Below are 15,367 nucleotides of genomic sequence, written 5' to 3'. Positions count from 1 at the left end.
CCTCCAAACCCTATGGCAGCTGTGGAAAATTACCAGCTTCTCAATCAAAGTCCTAACAGTCTCTCAGTATTTATTAACCTTTTCCACTGAGCCATGTAAATGCAGTGATAGTGAACAGGATATATATATCACAACATATAAAATGCAGGTACACAGTATTAACCTCTTAAGGACACATGACGTACCGGTACGTCATGATGTCCTGGTACTTAAGGACACATGACGTACCGGTACGTCATGAATGGTTCCGATCACCGCCGCTCGGCGGGCGGTGATCGGAACCCGGTGCCTGCTCAAATAATTGAGCAGGCACCTGGGGCAAATGCGCCGGGGGGTCCTGTGACCCCCCCATGTCGGCGATCGCAGAAAACCGCAGGTCAATTCAGACCTGCGGTTTTCTGCGTTTCCGGGTTATTCGGGTCTCTGAAGACCCGATAACCCGGAACAGGATGGTGATGGTGGTGTGATTTCACTCCACCAATCACCATCCAGAGATCCTGAGTGGTGATGGTGACATCACCACTCAGGATCGCTTTCTGATTGGTCAGTGGGCGGTCCGGCGGCAGATTCAAAAGAGGCAGGCGCTCCTCTCCTCCTCCTTTTGTGTTCCGGAGCCGGAGGAGAGAGGAGCTGCCTGCACGTGTCTGCTGCCGCTGCCTGCACCCGATCTGTGCCCCCAGGACCCGATCTCTGCCACCAGCACCCCCCATCAGGTACATAGGGACAGCTAGGGAAAGTTTGGGTTAGGCAGGGAAAAAAAGGGAAAGTTAGTTTTTTTCACTTTTCATTGCATCACCCTAGTTAGGGTGTCTGGGGTCCACAGCACAGCTGTGTGACCCTAGACCCCCAGGGGTGCTGCCACTTGCCCCCCCCCCTCTGCCCCCCTCCCCCCCCCCCCACTTTTTTGGGGTGCAGGATTTTTTTATTTTTTTTTGTGTACGCTGACTGTGGCCGGCACTCTTAGTGTCCGGCCACTGTTAGCGCATCGCACACCCCACCGCTGATCAACTTCGGACGGTTGATCAGCGGTTTTGAATTTTTTTTTCCACATTTTTTGGCCTTTTTTTTAGTCAGTTTATTTTTTTATTTTTTTAGTTTTAGGGTGAGTTCGTGAACACCCGTGCCCCCACACACACGCACACAAAATAAAGAGTTACACACACGCACATATACACGCAGACACACACTCCCCTATGGCCCGCCGGACGTTCTCGGCCGAGGAGGCATACGCCCAGCTTGCCTCCGAATCCGAGAGTCCCAGTGAGGATGAGGATGACCCCACATTCCTGTTGTCATCCGCATCCTCCTCATCATCTAGCGATGATGATGAGCCCCCAAGGCGGCGGAGACGCCGCCAGGCGGAGCAAGGGGACCGCCATGTTAGGGACCCTGTGGCCCAGCCTAGTACGAGCAGCTCTGGGGCTCGTACTGGTTTCCCGGCCCACCAGTTAAATCCACCGGAGCACCCTGCCGGTGAATTTGTCTGGTGTAGCCCAGAGCGATACGAGCCCGTGATTCCTGATTTTGTAGGCCAATCAGGAATCCAGATTTCCACAGTGGGCTACACTGAATATGACTTTTTTCGTCATTTTTTCAGTGACCCACTGGTAAATCTGATGGTGGAGCAGACGAATCTGTACGCCCAACAGTTCGTCGCTCAACACCCGGGCTCCTTTTTGGCCAGGCCCGGTGGCTGGACGCCGGTCAGTGCAGCCGAAATGAGGACATTTTGGGGCCTCGTGCTGCATATGGGCCTGGTCAAAAAACCCAGTGTCAGGCTGTACTGGAGTGGGGACGTCCTATACCAGGCCCCACTTTACAGTACAGCCATGACACGCTCCCGGTTTGAGGCCATCCGGAAATGTCTGCATTATTCCGATAATGCAGCATGTCCCCCCCGAGGTGATCCTGCCCATGACCGTCTGTACAAGATACGGCCGGTCATCGATCACTTTGCGGCCAAATTCATGGAGGCCTATGTACCTGGAAGAGAGGTCGCGGTTGATGAGTCTCTCATTGCGTTCAAGGGGAGACTCATTTTCCGCCAGTATGTGCCCTCCAAGTGGGCGAGGTATGGCGTGAAGCTATACAAAATTTGTGAGAGTACCTCAGGGTACACTTACAAATTTCGTATATACGAGGGGCGAGATTCCCGGATTCAACCCCCAGAATGTCCCCCCACTCTGGGTGTTACCGGGAAACTTGTGTGGGACCTTATGTTCCCACTGCTGGATAAGGGTTACCACCTTTACGTGGATAACTTTTATACCAGTATCCCCTTGTTCCAGTCCCTTGCCGCCAGATCCACGTTCGCTTGTGGGACCGTGCGGAAAAATCAACGCGGCCTCCCTGCCCTCCCCCTCCAGGTACCTATCCCCAGGGGTGAGACCCAGTGCCCTTACCACTGGAAACCTGTTGCTGGTCAGGTATAAGGACAAGAGGGATGTCCTTATGCTGTCCACAATTCATGGTAACGGCATCACCCCTGTCCCTGTGCGAGGTACCGCGGCAACGGTCCTCAAGCCCGATTGTATCGTCGCCTACAATCGGTATATGGGAGGAGTTGATCTCTCTGATCAAGTCCTCAAGCCATATAACGCCATGCGCAAAACCCGGGCATGGTACAAAAAAGTTGCGGTCTACTTGGTGCAGGTTGCCATGTACAACTCTTTTGTACTATCCCGAAGCGCTGGCAGCACAGGGACATTCCTCCAATTCTATGAGGCAGTCCTCAAAGACCTGATCTTTTCGGACCGGGAAAGAGCAGGCCGGAGTACCTCGGGAACTGGAGGCGCCCGGATCGTCCCTGGCCAACACTTTCCAGGTGTGGTCCCCCATACTGGAAAGAAGGGACGAACCCAAAAAAGGTGCAGAGTGTGTCACAGGAGGGGGATACGGAAGGACACCACAACTCAATGTGACACGTGCCCCGATCATCCGGGCCTCTGCATTATTGGTTGCTTCAGGGAGTATCACACTTCCATGGAGTACTAAATTTATATCCCAATTTAGGACTGACATGGGATAAAAAAAAAAAGGGTTCTCAGACTTGAGACACCCAAAAAAACTATAATTTATTAAAAGTAGACATATTAGGTATCGCCGCGTCGGTAATAATCTCCTCTATAAAAATACCCCATGATCCAACCCCCCCAGATTAACACGGTCCAAAAAAAAAAAAAAAAGTGCAAAAAAAGATTTTTTTTTGTCACCAAACATAACAAAAAATTTAATAGCAAGCGATCAAAAAGTCATATAGCCCCCAAAATAGTGCCAGAAAAACCGTCCGCTCAGTCCCGCAAAAAATGAGCCCCCACATAAGATAATCAGATAAAAAATAAATAAAAAAAATGACACCTAGACTTTAGAGATACCAAAAAAATGTTTGGGTATCAAAAAGGATAATATAGTCAAAAACCTAAATAATTATAAAAAAAAGTAGACTTATTAGGTATCGCCGCGTCCGTAAGAATCTCCTCTATAAAAATATCCCATGACCCAACCCCCCAGATTAACACGGTTAAAAAAAAAATATGAAAACGGTGCCAAAAACTCAATTTTTGGCACTTTTTCATTTCAATCCGTTTTTTTCGGTAACAAAACAAGGGTTAACAACCAAACAAAAGTTAATATTTATTACCCTGATACTGCAGTTTACAGAAATGCCATATTTGTGGTCGTAAACTGCTGTATCAGTAAAAGGGAGGCCGCAAAAGGAAAGGACCGACATGGTTTCTGGAAGGCCGATTTTGATGGCCTTTTTTATTGACACCATGTCCCTTTTGAAGCCCCCCTGATGCCCCCCTAGAGTAAAAACTCCCTAAAAGTGACCCCATCTAAGAAACTACACCCCTCAAGGTATTCAAAACTGATTATACAAACTTTATTAACCCTTTAGGTGTTCCTCAACAGTTAATGGCAAATGGAGATGAAATTTCAGAATCTCAATTTTTGGTAACCTTGCCTCACAAAAATGTAATATAGAGCAACCAAAAATCATATGTACCCTAAAAATAGTCCCCCAAATAATGCCACCTTATCCCATAGTTTCCAAAATGGGGTCACTTTTAGGGAGTTTCTACTCCAGGGGTGCATCAGGGGGGTTGAAACAGGACACGGTGTAAATAAACCGGTCCATAAAAATCAGCCCTCCAAAAACCAAACGGCGCACCTTTCCCTCTACGCCCCGCTGTGTGGCCGTACAGTAGTTTACGGCCACATATTGGGTGTTTCTGTAAACGGCAGAGTCAGGGCAATAAAGATACAGTCTTGTTTGGCTGTTAACCCTTGCTTTGTTAGTGGAAAAAATGGGTTAAAATGGAAAATTAGACAAAAAAATCTAATTCTCAAATTTCATCCCCATTTGTCAATAACTCTTGCGCAACACCTAAAGGGTTAACGACGTATATAAAATCAGTTTTGAATACCTTGAGGGGTGTACTTTCTTAGATGGGGTCACTTTTAGGGAGTTTCTACTCCAGGGGTGCATCAGGGGGGTTGAAACAGGACACGGTGTAAATAAACCGGTCCATAAAAATCAGCCCTCCAAAAACCAAACGGCGCACCTTTCACTCTATGCCCCGCTGTGTGGCCATACAGTAGTTTACGGCCACATATTGGGTGTTTCTGTAAACGGCAGAGTCAGGGCAATAAAGATACAGTCTTGTTTGTCTGTTAACCCTTGCTTTGTTAGTGGAAAAAATGGGTTAAAATGGAAAATTAGACAAAAAAATCTAATTCTCAAATTTCATCCCCATTTGTCAATAACTCTTGCGCAACACCTAAAGGGTTAACGACGTATATAAAATCAGTTTTGAATACCTTGAGGGGTGTACTTTCTTAGATGGGGTCACTTTTAGGGAGTTTCTACTCCAGGGGTGCATCAGGAGGCTTCAAATGGGACATGGTGTAAATAAACCAGTCCATAAAAATCAGCCTTCCAAAAACCATACGGCGCACCTTTCACTCTACGCCCCGCTGTGTGGCCGTACAGAAGTTTACGGCCACATATTGGGTGTTTCTGTAAACGGCAGAGTCAGGGAAATAAAGATACAGTCTTGTTTGGCTGTTAACCCTTGCTTTGTTAGTGGAAAAAATGGGTTAAAATGGAAAATTAGACAAAAAAATGAAATTCTCAAATTTCTTCCCCATTTGCCAATAACTTTTGTGCAACACCTAAAGGGTTAACGACGTATGTAAAATCAGTTTTGAATACCTTGAGGGGTGTAGTTTCTTAGATGGGGTCATTTTTGGGAGGTTTCTATTATCTAAGCCTCACAATATGACTTCAAACCTGAACTGGTCCATAAAAAGTGGGATTTTGAAGATTTCTGAAAAATTTCAAAATTTGCTTCTAAACTTCTAAGCCTTGTAACATCCCCAAAAAATAAAATATCATTCCCAAAATGCTACAAACATGAAGTAGACATATGGGGAATGTAAAGTCATCACAATTTTTGGGGGTATTACTATGTATTACAGAAGTAGAGAAACTGAAACTTTGAAATTTGCTAATTTTTGCAATTTTGGGGTAAATTAGGTATTATTTTGTGCAAAAAAAATAATTTTTTTGACTTCATTTTACCACTGTCATGAAGTACAATATGTGACGAAAAAACAATCTCAGAACGGCCTGGATAAGTCAAAGCGTTTTAAAGTTATGTGCACTTAAAGTGACACTGGTCAGATTTGCAAAAAATGGCCTGGTCCTTAAGGTGAAATAAGGCTGTGTCCCTATGGGGTTAAACAGTGTAATTTAACCCTTTCAAGAGAAGAAAAGTAAGAAGTTTTAACTTTGCATAGGGGATATAGGCAAATGTCCACAAATGTCCAAATTTCAAAGTACTCTCTGCTCTAGGGTACTACTTAAGCAATGGCAATAATTGTTTCCAAAGTTTCCAGCTGACTGGAACAATTATGCTGAAGTGATGCATTGTGTGAGACCTCTTTTTTTTTTTGCTACCTTCCAATTTATGTGCCACACCTAGCCTAATTGAGATGCTGGAGTATCTATATTTTGGAATCCAATGGTTTGGAGTGCCTGGTAAGTTTCCATGCACCAAAAATAGTCTCAATGCTGGATTGCCAGAAAATGCATCTAATGGTCAAGTAAAACCAGATCCTGCTGAACCTTTGAAGGAGTGTTGGGAGGTAAGTATGATGACTCTCTCAAAGCAGGCAGCTATTTAATTTGAGTGGAGTCGGATAGGGGCAGAAGGAATACGGGTAAGCATTTAATATATAGACAGAATAGGCTCTAATACATCTTTGTTGTCAAACTTCTCCTTGTGTCTGTTACATGCAAACATTTCAGCTCATGTCAGTGAAAATAAGGAATTGCTTCCAGATGTGGTGGGTCTAAATGGACACTGGCCACCTCAGTCTTACATATGCTACAGATTTTAGCATTTTGTTTGGATACAACTTCACTTCAGTCTCAGCTGCTGAGGAAGTGTCCAGCCTGGATCAATGTTCTAATCGGGACAAGCTAGATACCATAATCTGTTGCAGAACCTCCAGGTGGTCACCAAGGCAGAAAGACAAATGGTTGCTAGGCAGCATAAAGCTGAAGGAGATACAAGAAGAGAACAAGGGTTCTATTTTATGCATCTGCTTGTCATGGTTGCTATATTATGAAGGTTATGGAGTCATACAGTATTATTCAGCATGGTTGTCAGCCTTCAGGCATCACAGATGGTCCATGATCTAGGCCTACAACTATGAGCCAATGACTACTTCAGTAGCACAGATGGACAAACATAAATATTCGGGTTTATACTAATCATCTTCATTCTCTGTTTGTGTTGTAGCCCTCAAAAGTCCAGCTGCATTCCAGGAGCAAAGAAAAAACTTGGAACGAGCCAAGGTAGAGAAACCTTATTTCATAAATCAGATGTGATGTAACTGGATCTAAAAACTGAATGCTCCTCTATGTCTTGTAAGAAATGTAAGAATGCAGGTTTAATGATTCCTCTTCTGGGAACTGTGGGTCTTAGCAGAAACACGAGGTCCCAAGAGCCCTAATGATATTCTGATGACACTGAGCTGCCAGAACCAAGGGACAGGAAGAGTTGTCAAAGGGAGGCCTGAAACTATCATTCTGCATAGCAATAAGCATTCCTAGACTTTGAGGTAGATCTTCTTTTAAGTAAACAGTGTTCACTTACTGTACTTTTCCCCATAGTGGCCAATTAGTTGTCAAGATGCCATGACATTAAATGTACCATGGAAGTATCTGGTTCTACATTGAGGAAGTAGCAGCATCCAAAGTCTGATGGGTGGGCAGACTACGGGGTTACTCGGTCCATACATTCCTTCTCTTGATCAGATCTGCTTGTTTTTACATCGAAGGGAAACCATGAGATCATTGATGTATGCCAACACCATTAGGGTGACATCTATGACCTGGGAATTTGTATCTGTCGTTCTACCTGTCAATTGGAGCCTTCATGTTGCTCTTCAATATTAACTCAGTTTGCCGTTTAGAAAACCCATGTTCACATTGAGACATTCTTAAATGGTAGATGGGTCCCCTAATTGAAAATCAGAGAAGATGGTCTCTCCATCTGGAAGACCACTAGTGTCCATGCTTTACATGGACAGAAGGTTGAGTTCAATGGGAATTATGTAATGCATCCTTTTTCCAGTGGTGGCACTTGCTGCCAGGTCACACAGAGTTTACAGATGATCACTCAAGGTCCAAGCAGGAGGACAACCTACTATTAGCTTATTATAGTATGACCCTTCTGACAAAAAGTGATAACCCATTTAATGTTTAAGGGCGTCTGTCAGCAGGATCATAATGCCTGGTAGGGTTTATCCTGATTAAAAGCTGACCTTTGTTATGGAGAAATCCTTTGTGCAAATAAGGGCTTAAGTGCACCAAGGGTCAGTCGGCTCCAACTTCTCCTTTATGCAGTGACTGTCACACCCCCCTCACATTGGTTAGCAACACCGGCCATCATCAGCATCCTCTCCCCTGGCCTTGTAATCTTGCGCCATACACTCCATCATTGGCGCATGCACACTAGTCATATACACGGTGGACCAAGCAGAAGCCGATGTACTGCGCATGTGCCGATGGTGAAATATATGGAACTACAGTGCCAAGCGAGAGGATGCTGATGATGCTGTCAATCAAAGGAAGGCGAGAGTGGCCACCAGTGCACAGTAGAGGAGTTAAGGTGCATCGAGAGGCTAGGGCCCACCCCTTGGTGCACGTACACCCTCATTTGCATAAAAAATTACATTAAAAGAAGGATTTCTAGCTAAAGGGGTTTTTCAGGTCTTTTATATTGATGACCTATCCTTTGGAGAACCTCCATGATGATTCCACACAACCTGTATTTCAGTATCATGGCATGTATTGTTAAATGCAGTTTACAGTTGTTCTGATTTTATTTTTTTGTTTTTGTAGAGTGAAGAATATTTGAAGCACAAGGTCAGAAGCAGGACAGAAACGTCTGACCCTACTAATATGCACATATCACAACAAGGTAAGCCTGAAGTTTATTTGGGACATCAGACCATATTATGTAATATTAAGCGCTGAGACATGGGGGGGGGGGGGGGATTATATATAGAGAAAATCTACCTTGCAAACAGAATCTTCCCAACCTTCCTGTCATTTCCAACTTGCAGTACCACTTCCCACCACTATTGTCAGTGACAACTAGTTTCTGTAGGCACAAACCTAACAGCGCCCCCAACTCTCATCTGAGATACAAGATAAGATTGTTATTTTTTATTTAAACAATCAACCTTTGAAATAGCATAACATTATAATTGACCATTTTAGAGAATTGACATGCACATTGTTAACATTAGAAAGATGTTCTACAACATTTTTCTACTCCAAATATAGATGGGACAACCCTCTAACTCAATTGAATGGGGTTGTATTGCATTATTGAGCTTTGCTAAATTTTGCCTTCTAGAATCATCTGCTGAGGGGTCGGCTCAAGCTGCCCAGATGAAACTGAAAAGAGCTCGACTTGCAGATGACCTCAATGAAAGAATCGCCCTGAGACCAGGCCCTTTAGAACTTGTGGAAAAGAATATAATTCCCCTTGAATCTACTGTGAAAGAGGCTATGAAAGGTAAGCAGGTTCTTTTTATCTTGGTGTGCGTTGACTAATCATTGCTTAGACCGGTGTTTCCCAACTAGACTTTCATGAAGCTAAATGGGATCGTCGCAGCAGTACCCCAGGATGGCAACATAATTGTCATTGGTTTCTCCTTGTCCAATTTTCCAACCAAGTCATCCAAAAAAAGACCTATTTTCATACGTTTCAATTGAGGATAAGTTACAGGTTTCCAAAATCTGTTCTTTTGACATCTGAGAAACCACTAATGGTTCACGTTCTTAACCTTCCTTCTCGTGTTCCAAAGATCTTATTATAAATTAAACTTTTAGATCCCAAAAGTTGGTATTGTGAAATCCAGTGCTCTGTTCTTCTGTCCACTGAGAAACCACTAATGGTCCATGTTCTAAACCTCCCACCTTGTGCTCCAAAGATATTATTATAAATTAAGCTTCTAGATCCCAAAACTTGGTATTGTGAAATCCAGTGGTCATGCTGACGACTTCTAGACACAATAGGTATCCAGTTGGGGTTGTGTTTTAGTTACTACCACAAAGCCTCATGAAATGTGCTTTGGAGTCTGGAGGTGCTATGCTCTATAGGCACAGGACTGTTATTATGTTGAATAATAGAGATGTTTGGCATTAGGTTGTAGATTTCTTCAAGACGATAAGTCTGAGTAATCAAGATGTTTGGACTGTTAACAGCATTTCTCTTAGAATAATGATTTAAAAGTGTCCCGGTGGTATTAAATCTTTACTGGTCCAAACCTATAAAGTAGGATCATCTGGCTTTAACCTCTTTCAGATAAAATGTTTAGACACTGTAAAGTGCAGTCAAGTTATTTACGTAATCTCTCTCTGACTGGAGTGAAGTGGAAGAAGCCAAAACCTTAATATTTTCCAAACCAAGGGCAGCTTTGTCTGCGTTCTCAGCTGGCACATAGTTGAGGGCTTATATCACAGTCCCATTTACAAGCTTCCTGTCAGTGCTCATAGCTATCCTTCGATGAGGACCAACAAAGTTATGAAGAATGTGGATCAAATAATTACCTGACATGGTGGTCTACACCAGCAGACCAACAAATCTGTTGTTGTGTCTAATGTAATGAATTGACAATTCATTATTCTTTCCTGGAGAGCTGTAACCTGCACTTAGTATGGACTTTTGGCATTTGAAACCATTTTTAGACTGATCATAGCTATATTATAACAAAAATAGTGATGGCAGTGACTGGATTATATACCTATCACCCTCTTATGATGAGCAGATCATTGGATGAGTAATTATCTGCTAGCATCTGATCATAACACTCAAACAACGTGTTAAGTGCGTATTTTAGTCTTTTGCAATAGTGGTCACAAAGGATGTGGACTAAACTTCTGTGGATGAGAACTACTAGGTTTTTGGTAGCACTGGAATTCATGGTTTGACATACTTAGTTACTATACGGGAGGTGTCTAATCATAAAAAAGAAAGTCTACATGGTTGAGATGACAATAAATGTAACTTTTTGAAGCCCATTTCCCAAAATGTATCTCCAGATACAAGTATTAAAAAAATAAAATTAAAAACAATCCAAATACTTTAAAGCTAAAAGTACAAACAAAAGTTGATTTAATCCGATGAAATTCCCAAACGGCCTCAGGAATAGTACTGTATGTGAGATCAGTCTTGGATTTTATACTTTTCGATGGTGACCACCCAGTTTCTTGTCACAGATGTCATTTGAAGGGTAGAGGAGAACCTCATCGTTCCAATGACAAAAATAACTTCCTCCAATTTGTCTGTCACTTACGAGAAGTTTATCTGGGTCGGTAGCACCTGCTCCAAGATTAGGAGCGCTGTTTAGTATCCACAGTTATCACATTTTATCAGGCCTCGAGGGAAAGTGATTAAGGTCAGAGGTATCTATCTTATCCCAGCAGTAGTAGCATTTCTCTGCAGTCATCGGACTCCACAATGATAACCTTTAGTGTTTTGAATACCCTACTACCAGTTAAGTGCTTGAGAGGGTTGATCCTGATTATATTATTCTTCTTGCAGGCAGTTCAGCCAATTACTCCAAGCCTGTGGACGCCTTTGCTTTCGAAGAAGAGAGCAGCAATGACGAGTCCCCTGATCAAGAGAGAAGCAATGACTCTCAGGGAATTTCATCTTCATCTCCGCAAGAGACCAAAAATGTGGATGCCACTAGTTCTCCAGACTCTGGTCCAGTACAGGTAGGGATTCTGTCCAATCTTAAACATATAGTGTACAAATATAATAGTGGCCATATACTCAGTTATAAATACCATTGACCATCTTGATGGAATGGCCATTGTGAAACGAGCTTTGGATCATAGACCGAAGTCACTTCGGTCAAAACATTGTTTGAATGCTGTAGTAAGATGTCCGTGCAGTATTCAAATGTATGGGCTCCGTTGAGGTGAAATTTGTTATCACCGAAGTCTCATGAGACTTTGGTGAATAACTTCAGACTTCGATTTTTAAACTTGAAACCTATTATAAAACTTGAATCCGAAGTCGGCTTTGGTACCGAGACTTTGGTGATGATGAATTTTACCTTGCCGAGCCCATACATTTGAATGCTATATGGAGAAGGATCTCCATAATGCATTCAAACTAAGTTTGACCGAAGCAGCTTTGGATCTATCATACAAAGCTCGCTTCGCTCAATCCAACTTATGATCAAATGGATCATACATTCTGATACGATTATAAAAATTGCATACAGTCTTTCCAACCAATGACTACTACAACTTACCTAATTGTTTTGGGGAACATAGTCTTGCAGAACAATTTAGGCCACCTTCAATAGATGATATATTCTGATACGATTTTGCAAGTTCTCCCACTTAGAAATCATGGAGGGGTCTGAAACTCACATTGTATGTGCATTCCCACTCTGAGAGACAGAATAAAATAAAATAAAAGTCAGGAAATCACATTGTATGATGTTTAAAGAATGTATTTATCTTGCACTGCTGAACATAAGTATTTGAACACCTGAGAAAATCAATGTTAATATTTGGTGCAGACGCCTTTGTTTGCAATCACAGAGGTCAAACGTTTCCTGTAGTTCTTGACTAGGTTTGCAGACACTGCAGCAGGGATTTTGGCCCATTCCGCCACACAGATCTCCTCTAGATCTGTCAGGTTTCGGGGCTGTTGCTGAGCGAGATGGAGTCTCAGCTCCCTCCAAAGATGTTCTATTGGATTTAGGTCTGGAGACTGGCTAGGCCACTCCAGAACCTTGATATGCTTCTTACGGAGCCGCTCCTTGGTTATCCTGGCTGTGTGCTTCGGGTCGTTGTCATGTTTAAAGACCCAGCCATGACCCATCTTCAATGCTCTGACTGAGGGAAGGAGGTTGTTGCTCAAAATCTCACAATAAATGGCCCCATTCATCCTCTCCTTAATACAATGCAGTCGTCCTGTCCCCTTCGCAGAAAAGCACCCCTAAAGCATGATAATATCACCCCCATGCTTCACAGTAGGGATGGTGTTCTTGGGATGCAACTCATCCTTCTTTTTCTTCCAAACACGATGAGTGAAGTTCTACTTTGGTCTCATATGAACACATGACTTTCTCCCGTGCCTTATCTGGATCATCCAGATGGTCATTGGCAAACTTCAGACGGGCCTGGACATGTGATGACTTGAGCAGGGGAACCTTCCCTGCAATGCATGATTTGAAACCATGATGGCGTAGTGTTCTACCGACAGTGACCTTTGAAACTGTGGTCCCGGCTCTCTTCATGTCATTGACCAGCTCCTCCCTTGTAGATCTGGGCTAATACCTCACCTTTCTTATCAGTGATACCCCACTAGGTGAGATCTTGCATGGAGCCCCAGTCCGAGGGAGACTGACAGTCAGTCTTTAGCCTCTTCCATTTTCTAACAATTGCTCCAACGGTTGATCTATTTTAACCAAACTGCTTGGCAATTTCCCTGTGGAGGTCCACAATTTTGTCTCTGGTGTATTTTGACAGCTCTTTGGTCTTGCCCATGGTAGTAGTTGGCGTCGGACTGACTGTGGAGTGGATAGGGGTCTTTAAAGACAGCTGCTACTAAGTTAGATTAATGAGTGGAGTAGAGGTGGACTTTTTAAAGGCACAGTAACAGGTCTTTGAGAGACAGAATTCTTGCTGTTTATCAGGTGTTCAAATACTTATGTTCAGCCGTGCAAGACAAATAAATTCTTTAAATATCATACAATGTGATTTCCAGATTTTATTTTTTATTTTTTTATTCTGTCTCTCAGAGTGAGAATGCACCTACAATATGAATTTCAGACCCCTCCATGATTTCTAAGTGGGAGAACTTGCAAAACCGTAGGGTGTTCAAATACTTCTCTTCCTCACTGTATACGTTTCAGGGAACTTAGAAAACTATAGACCATCCTGTTGGCCTGAAAACTGACAAGCAGCATAAAGTCTTTGCAGCCAGTGATAATTATAATTACCCAATGCCTTTTGGGGGGACTTATTGGAGCTAAGTGTGGAGCATAATTGGTAGAGGTTCCTTTGAGCCTTGATCTTTCATGTGGTTGAACCTATCAATTCGTCATATCAATTGACTCAGAAAAGACCCAATCTTGAAGTTTTTATCTGATGTTGTTTAGAACGTCCACCTAACATTACACAGGGTCAGTTCCATCTCACAATAATTCTTTAGGAGATAGTTATGTTATCCATTGGGTTATACAGAGGGATTGTTAACCCGAGATACGACAGAACTTTGGCATGGGCCTTCTTACTCCTCATTCTTTTGCCTTTGTAACACTGTGTACTTGGCATAACGACCCTCGATTTTCCAAGCTCTGAAGGCAGGCAGCCAAGGTATTGTCTGCATGCTGTGTCTAATCACAGACCACTAATAAAATATGATTGGTCTCGGAGGCTCGCTGCTTGTAGTAAGGGCATCACGTTCACAGTCAAAGTCGTCAAGGTTATAAGGCAAAAAATAATTTTAGGACCTAGATGGTGTTAGAGGTTTTAGAAGATGGTTTAAGAAAAACATGGTTCTTTCAACTGGTTATTTCTTATTCTGATTTAACTTTCAAGATTTTTCGAGATTTTTTTTTAAATATGTTTCTTCACTAAATGAAAGAAAAATTATGTATAATCTCTAGGAATGTTTTTTCAGGGTAGTATTATGGGAATATTTTATTTATTTCACCTTATTCTTTTATAGGTTTTAAACTTAAAGTGTTATGATATTTATTTGTAGTTATTTTATAAGATGAGGTTTTAAAATTTATTTTACTATTTTTAATTAATTGAATCTATTTGATTATCCGTTAGGATGAGGTTAATTCTATTGTAGTGTTTTTATTCATTTATCTGATCATTATTATAATTTTTTTAAATTAATTATTTAATTAATTTAAATATATATATATATATATTGTTTTCTTTTAATTAATACTTCTGTGTATTCCACCAAAACGGTTGGAAATATATTTTGAGACTGTAGGTAGATTATTTTTGAAAAAATTTTGAGCTACAGAAATATTGATTGTAACTCCTGTCAGTAATTGTAGCTAGATGGTATTTCCAGATATCCTGATTTAAATAAAATGTTTATTAAAATGATTTAACGTTCGGAGCCTGCCAAACTTAGGCTGATGGAGCACTTGCTCCTCGAGCGTGCTTAAAATTCATGTCATTTTCCAGACACCAAATAGATTAAATAATTGTCGCCTCTGTCATTCTGGTATCCGAATCATATTTTAACATCTCTCCAGTATTACACTATTAGGACTTCATAGTGCTGGAGAAGAGATGTGGCCTACACTTAACTCTTTATGTGTCATCATTATCTGCGCTATTGTTTTTGTTTGAATATTTTTGAAATATTAAAAAGATATTAAAATAAGGATAAAATAATTAATTGATCCTAATATTATGTGATATAGAACCTACAAATACATTAAATGTTACTATCTAAAAAAAGTGCATTAATAAATAAAGATAATAAAATAATTATAATAAAACAATAATTAATTGCAATAATAAAAGTAACATATTGGTTTTGGATGATTTCTATTATAATAATAATAATTATTATTATTCTTTTAGCATAAGGGTATTTGTATTTGATTTTTAACTAAAAAAAATTTAAATAAATTTGCCTTCATAAATCTCTAGCCTGACCGACTGTCATCTTAGACTTTCTCTCTCTAATCCTAGTGCGGTGTCTGAGAGCTCTGGAACGTCTGGTGTCTCAGTGAGGGGAGGGGAAAAAAATCTATGTGTTTTAAGCTAAAACCTTTGTCT

The 15,367-nt window shown here is 41.6% G+C and overlaps 1 protein-coding gene across 3 annotated transcripts in view; it reads left to right on the top strand.

Moving 5' to 3' along the window:
- MYOCD (myocardin) overlaps positions 1 to 15,367 on the top strand; it is a 45,461-nt gene that overhangs the window by 19,976 nt on the left and 10,118 nt on the right. For all 3 annotated transcript variants that reach the window (XM_044296438.1, XM_044296437.1, XM_044296439.1), the window contains 4 exons: positions 6,810 to 6,865; positions 8,417 to 8,495; positions 8,937 to 9,098; positions 11,130 to 11,305. In XM_044296438.1, the coding sequence (XP_044152373.1) occupies positions 6,810 to 6,865; positions 8,417 to 8,495; positions 8,937 to 9,098; positions 11,130 to 11,305 (473 nt within the window). The remainder of the gene's footprint in view (positions 1 to 6,809; positions 6,866 to 8,416; positions 8,496 to 8,936; positions 9,099 to 11,129; positions 11,306 to 15,367) is intronic.

Source organism: Bufo gargarizans, chromosome 6 (assembly GCF_014858855.1).
Source record: "Bufo gargarizans isolate SCDJY-AF-19 chromosome 6, ASM1485885v1, whole genome shotgun sequence".
Lineage (NCBI taxonomy): Eukaryota > Metazoa > Chordata > Amphibia > Anura > Bufonidae > Bufo > Bufo gargarizans.
Note: the sequence above shows the minus strand (reverse complement) of the source record. Positions and strands in the feature narration are given on the sequence as shown.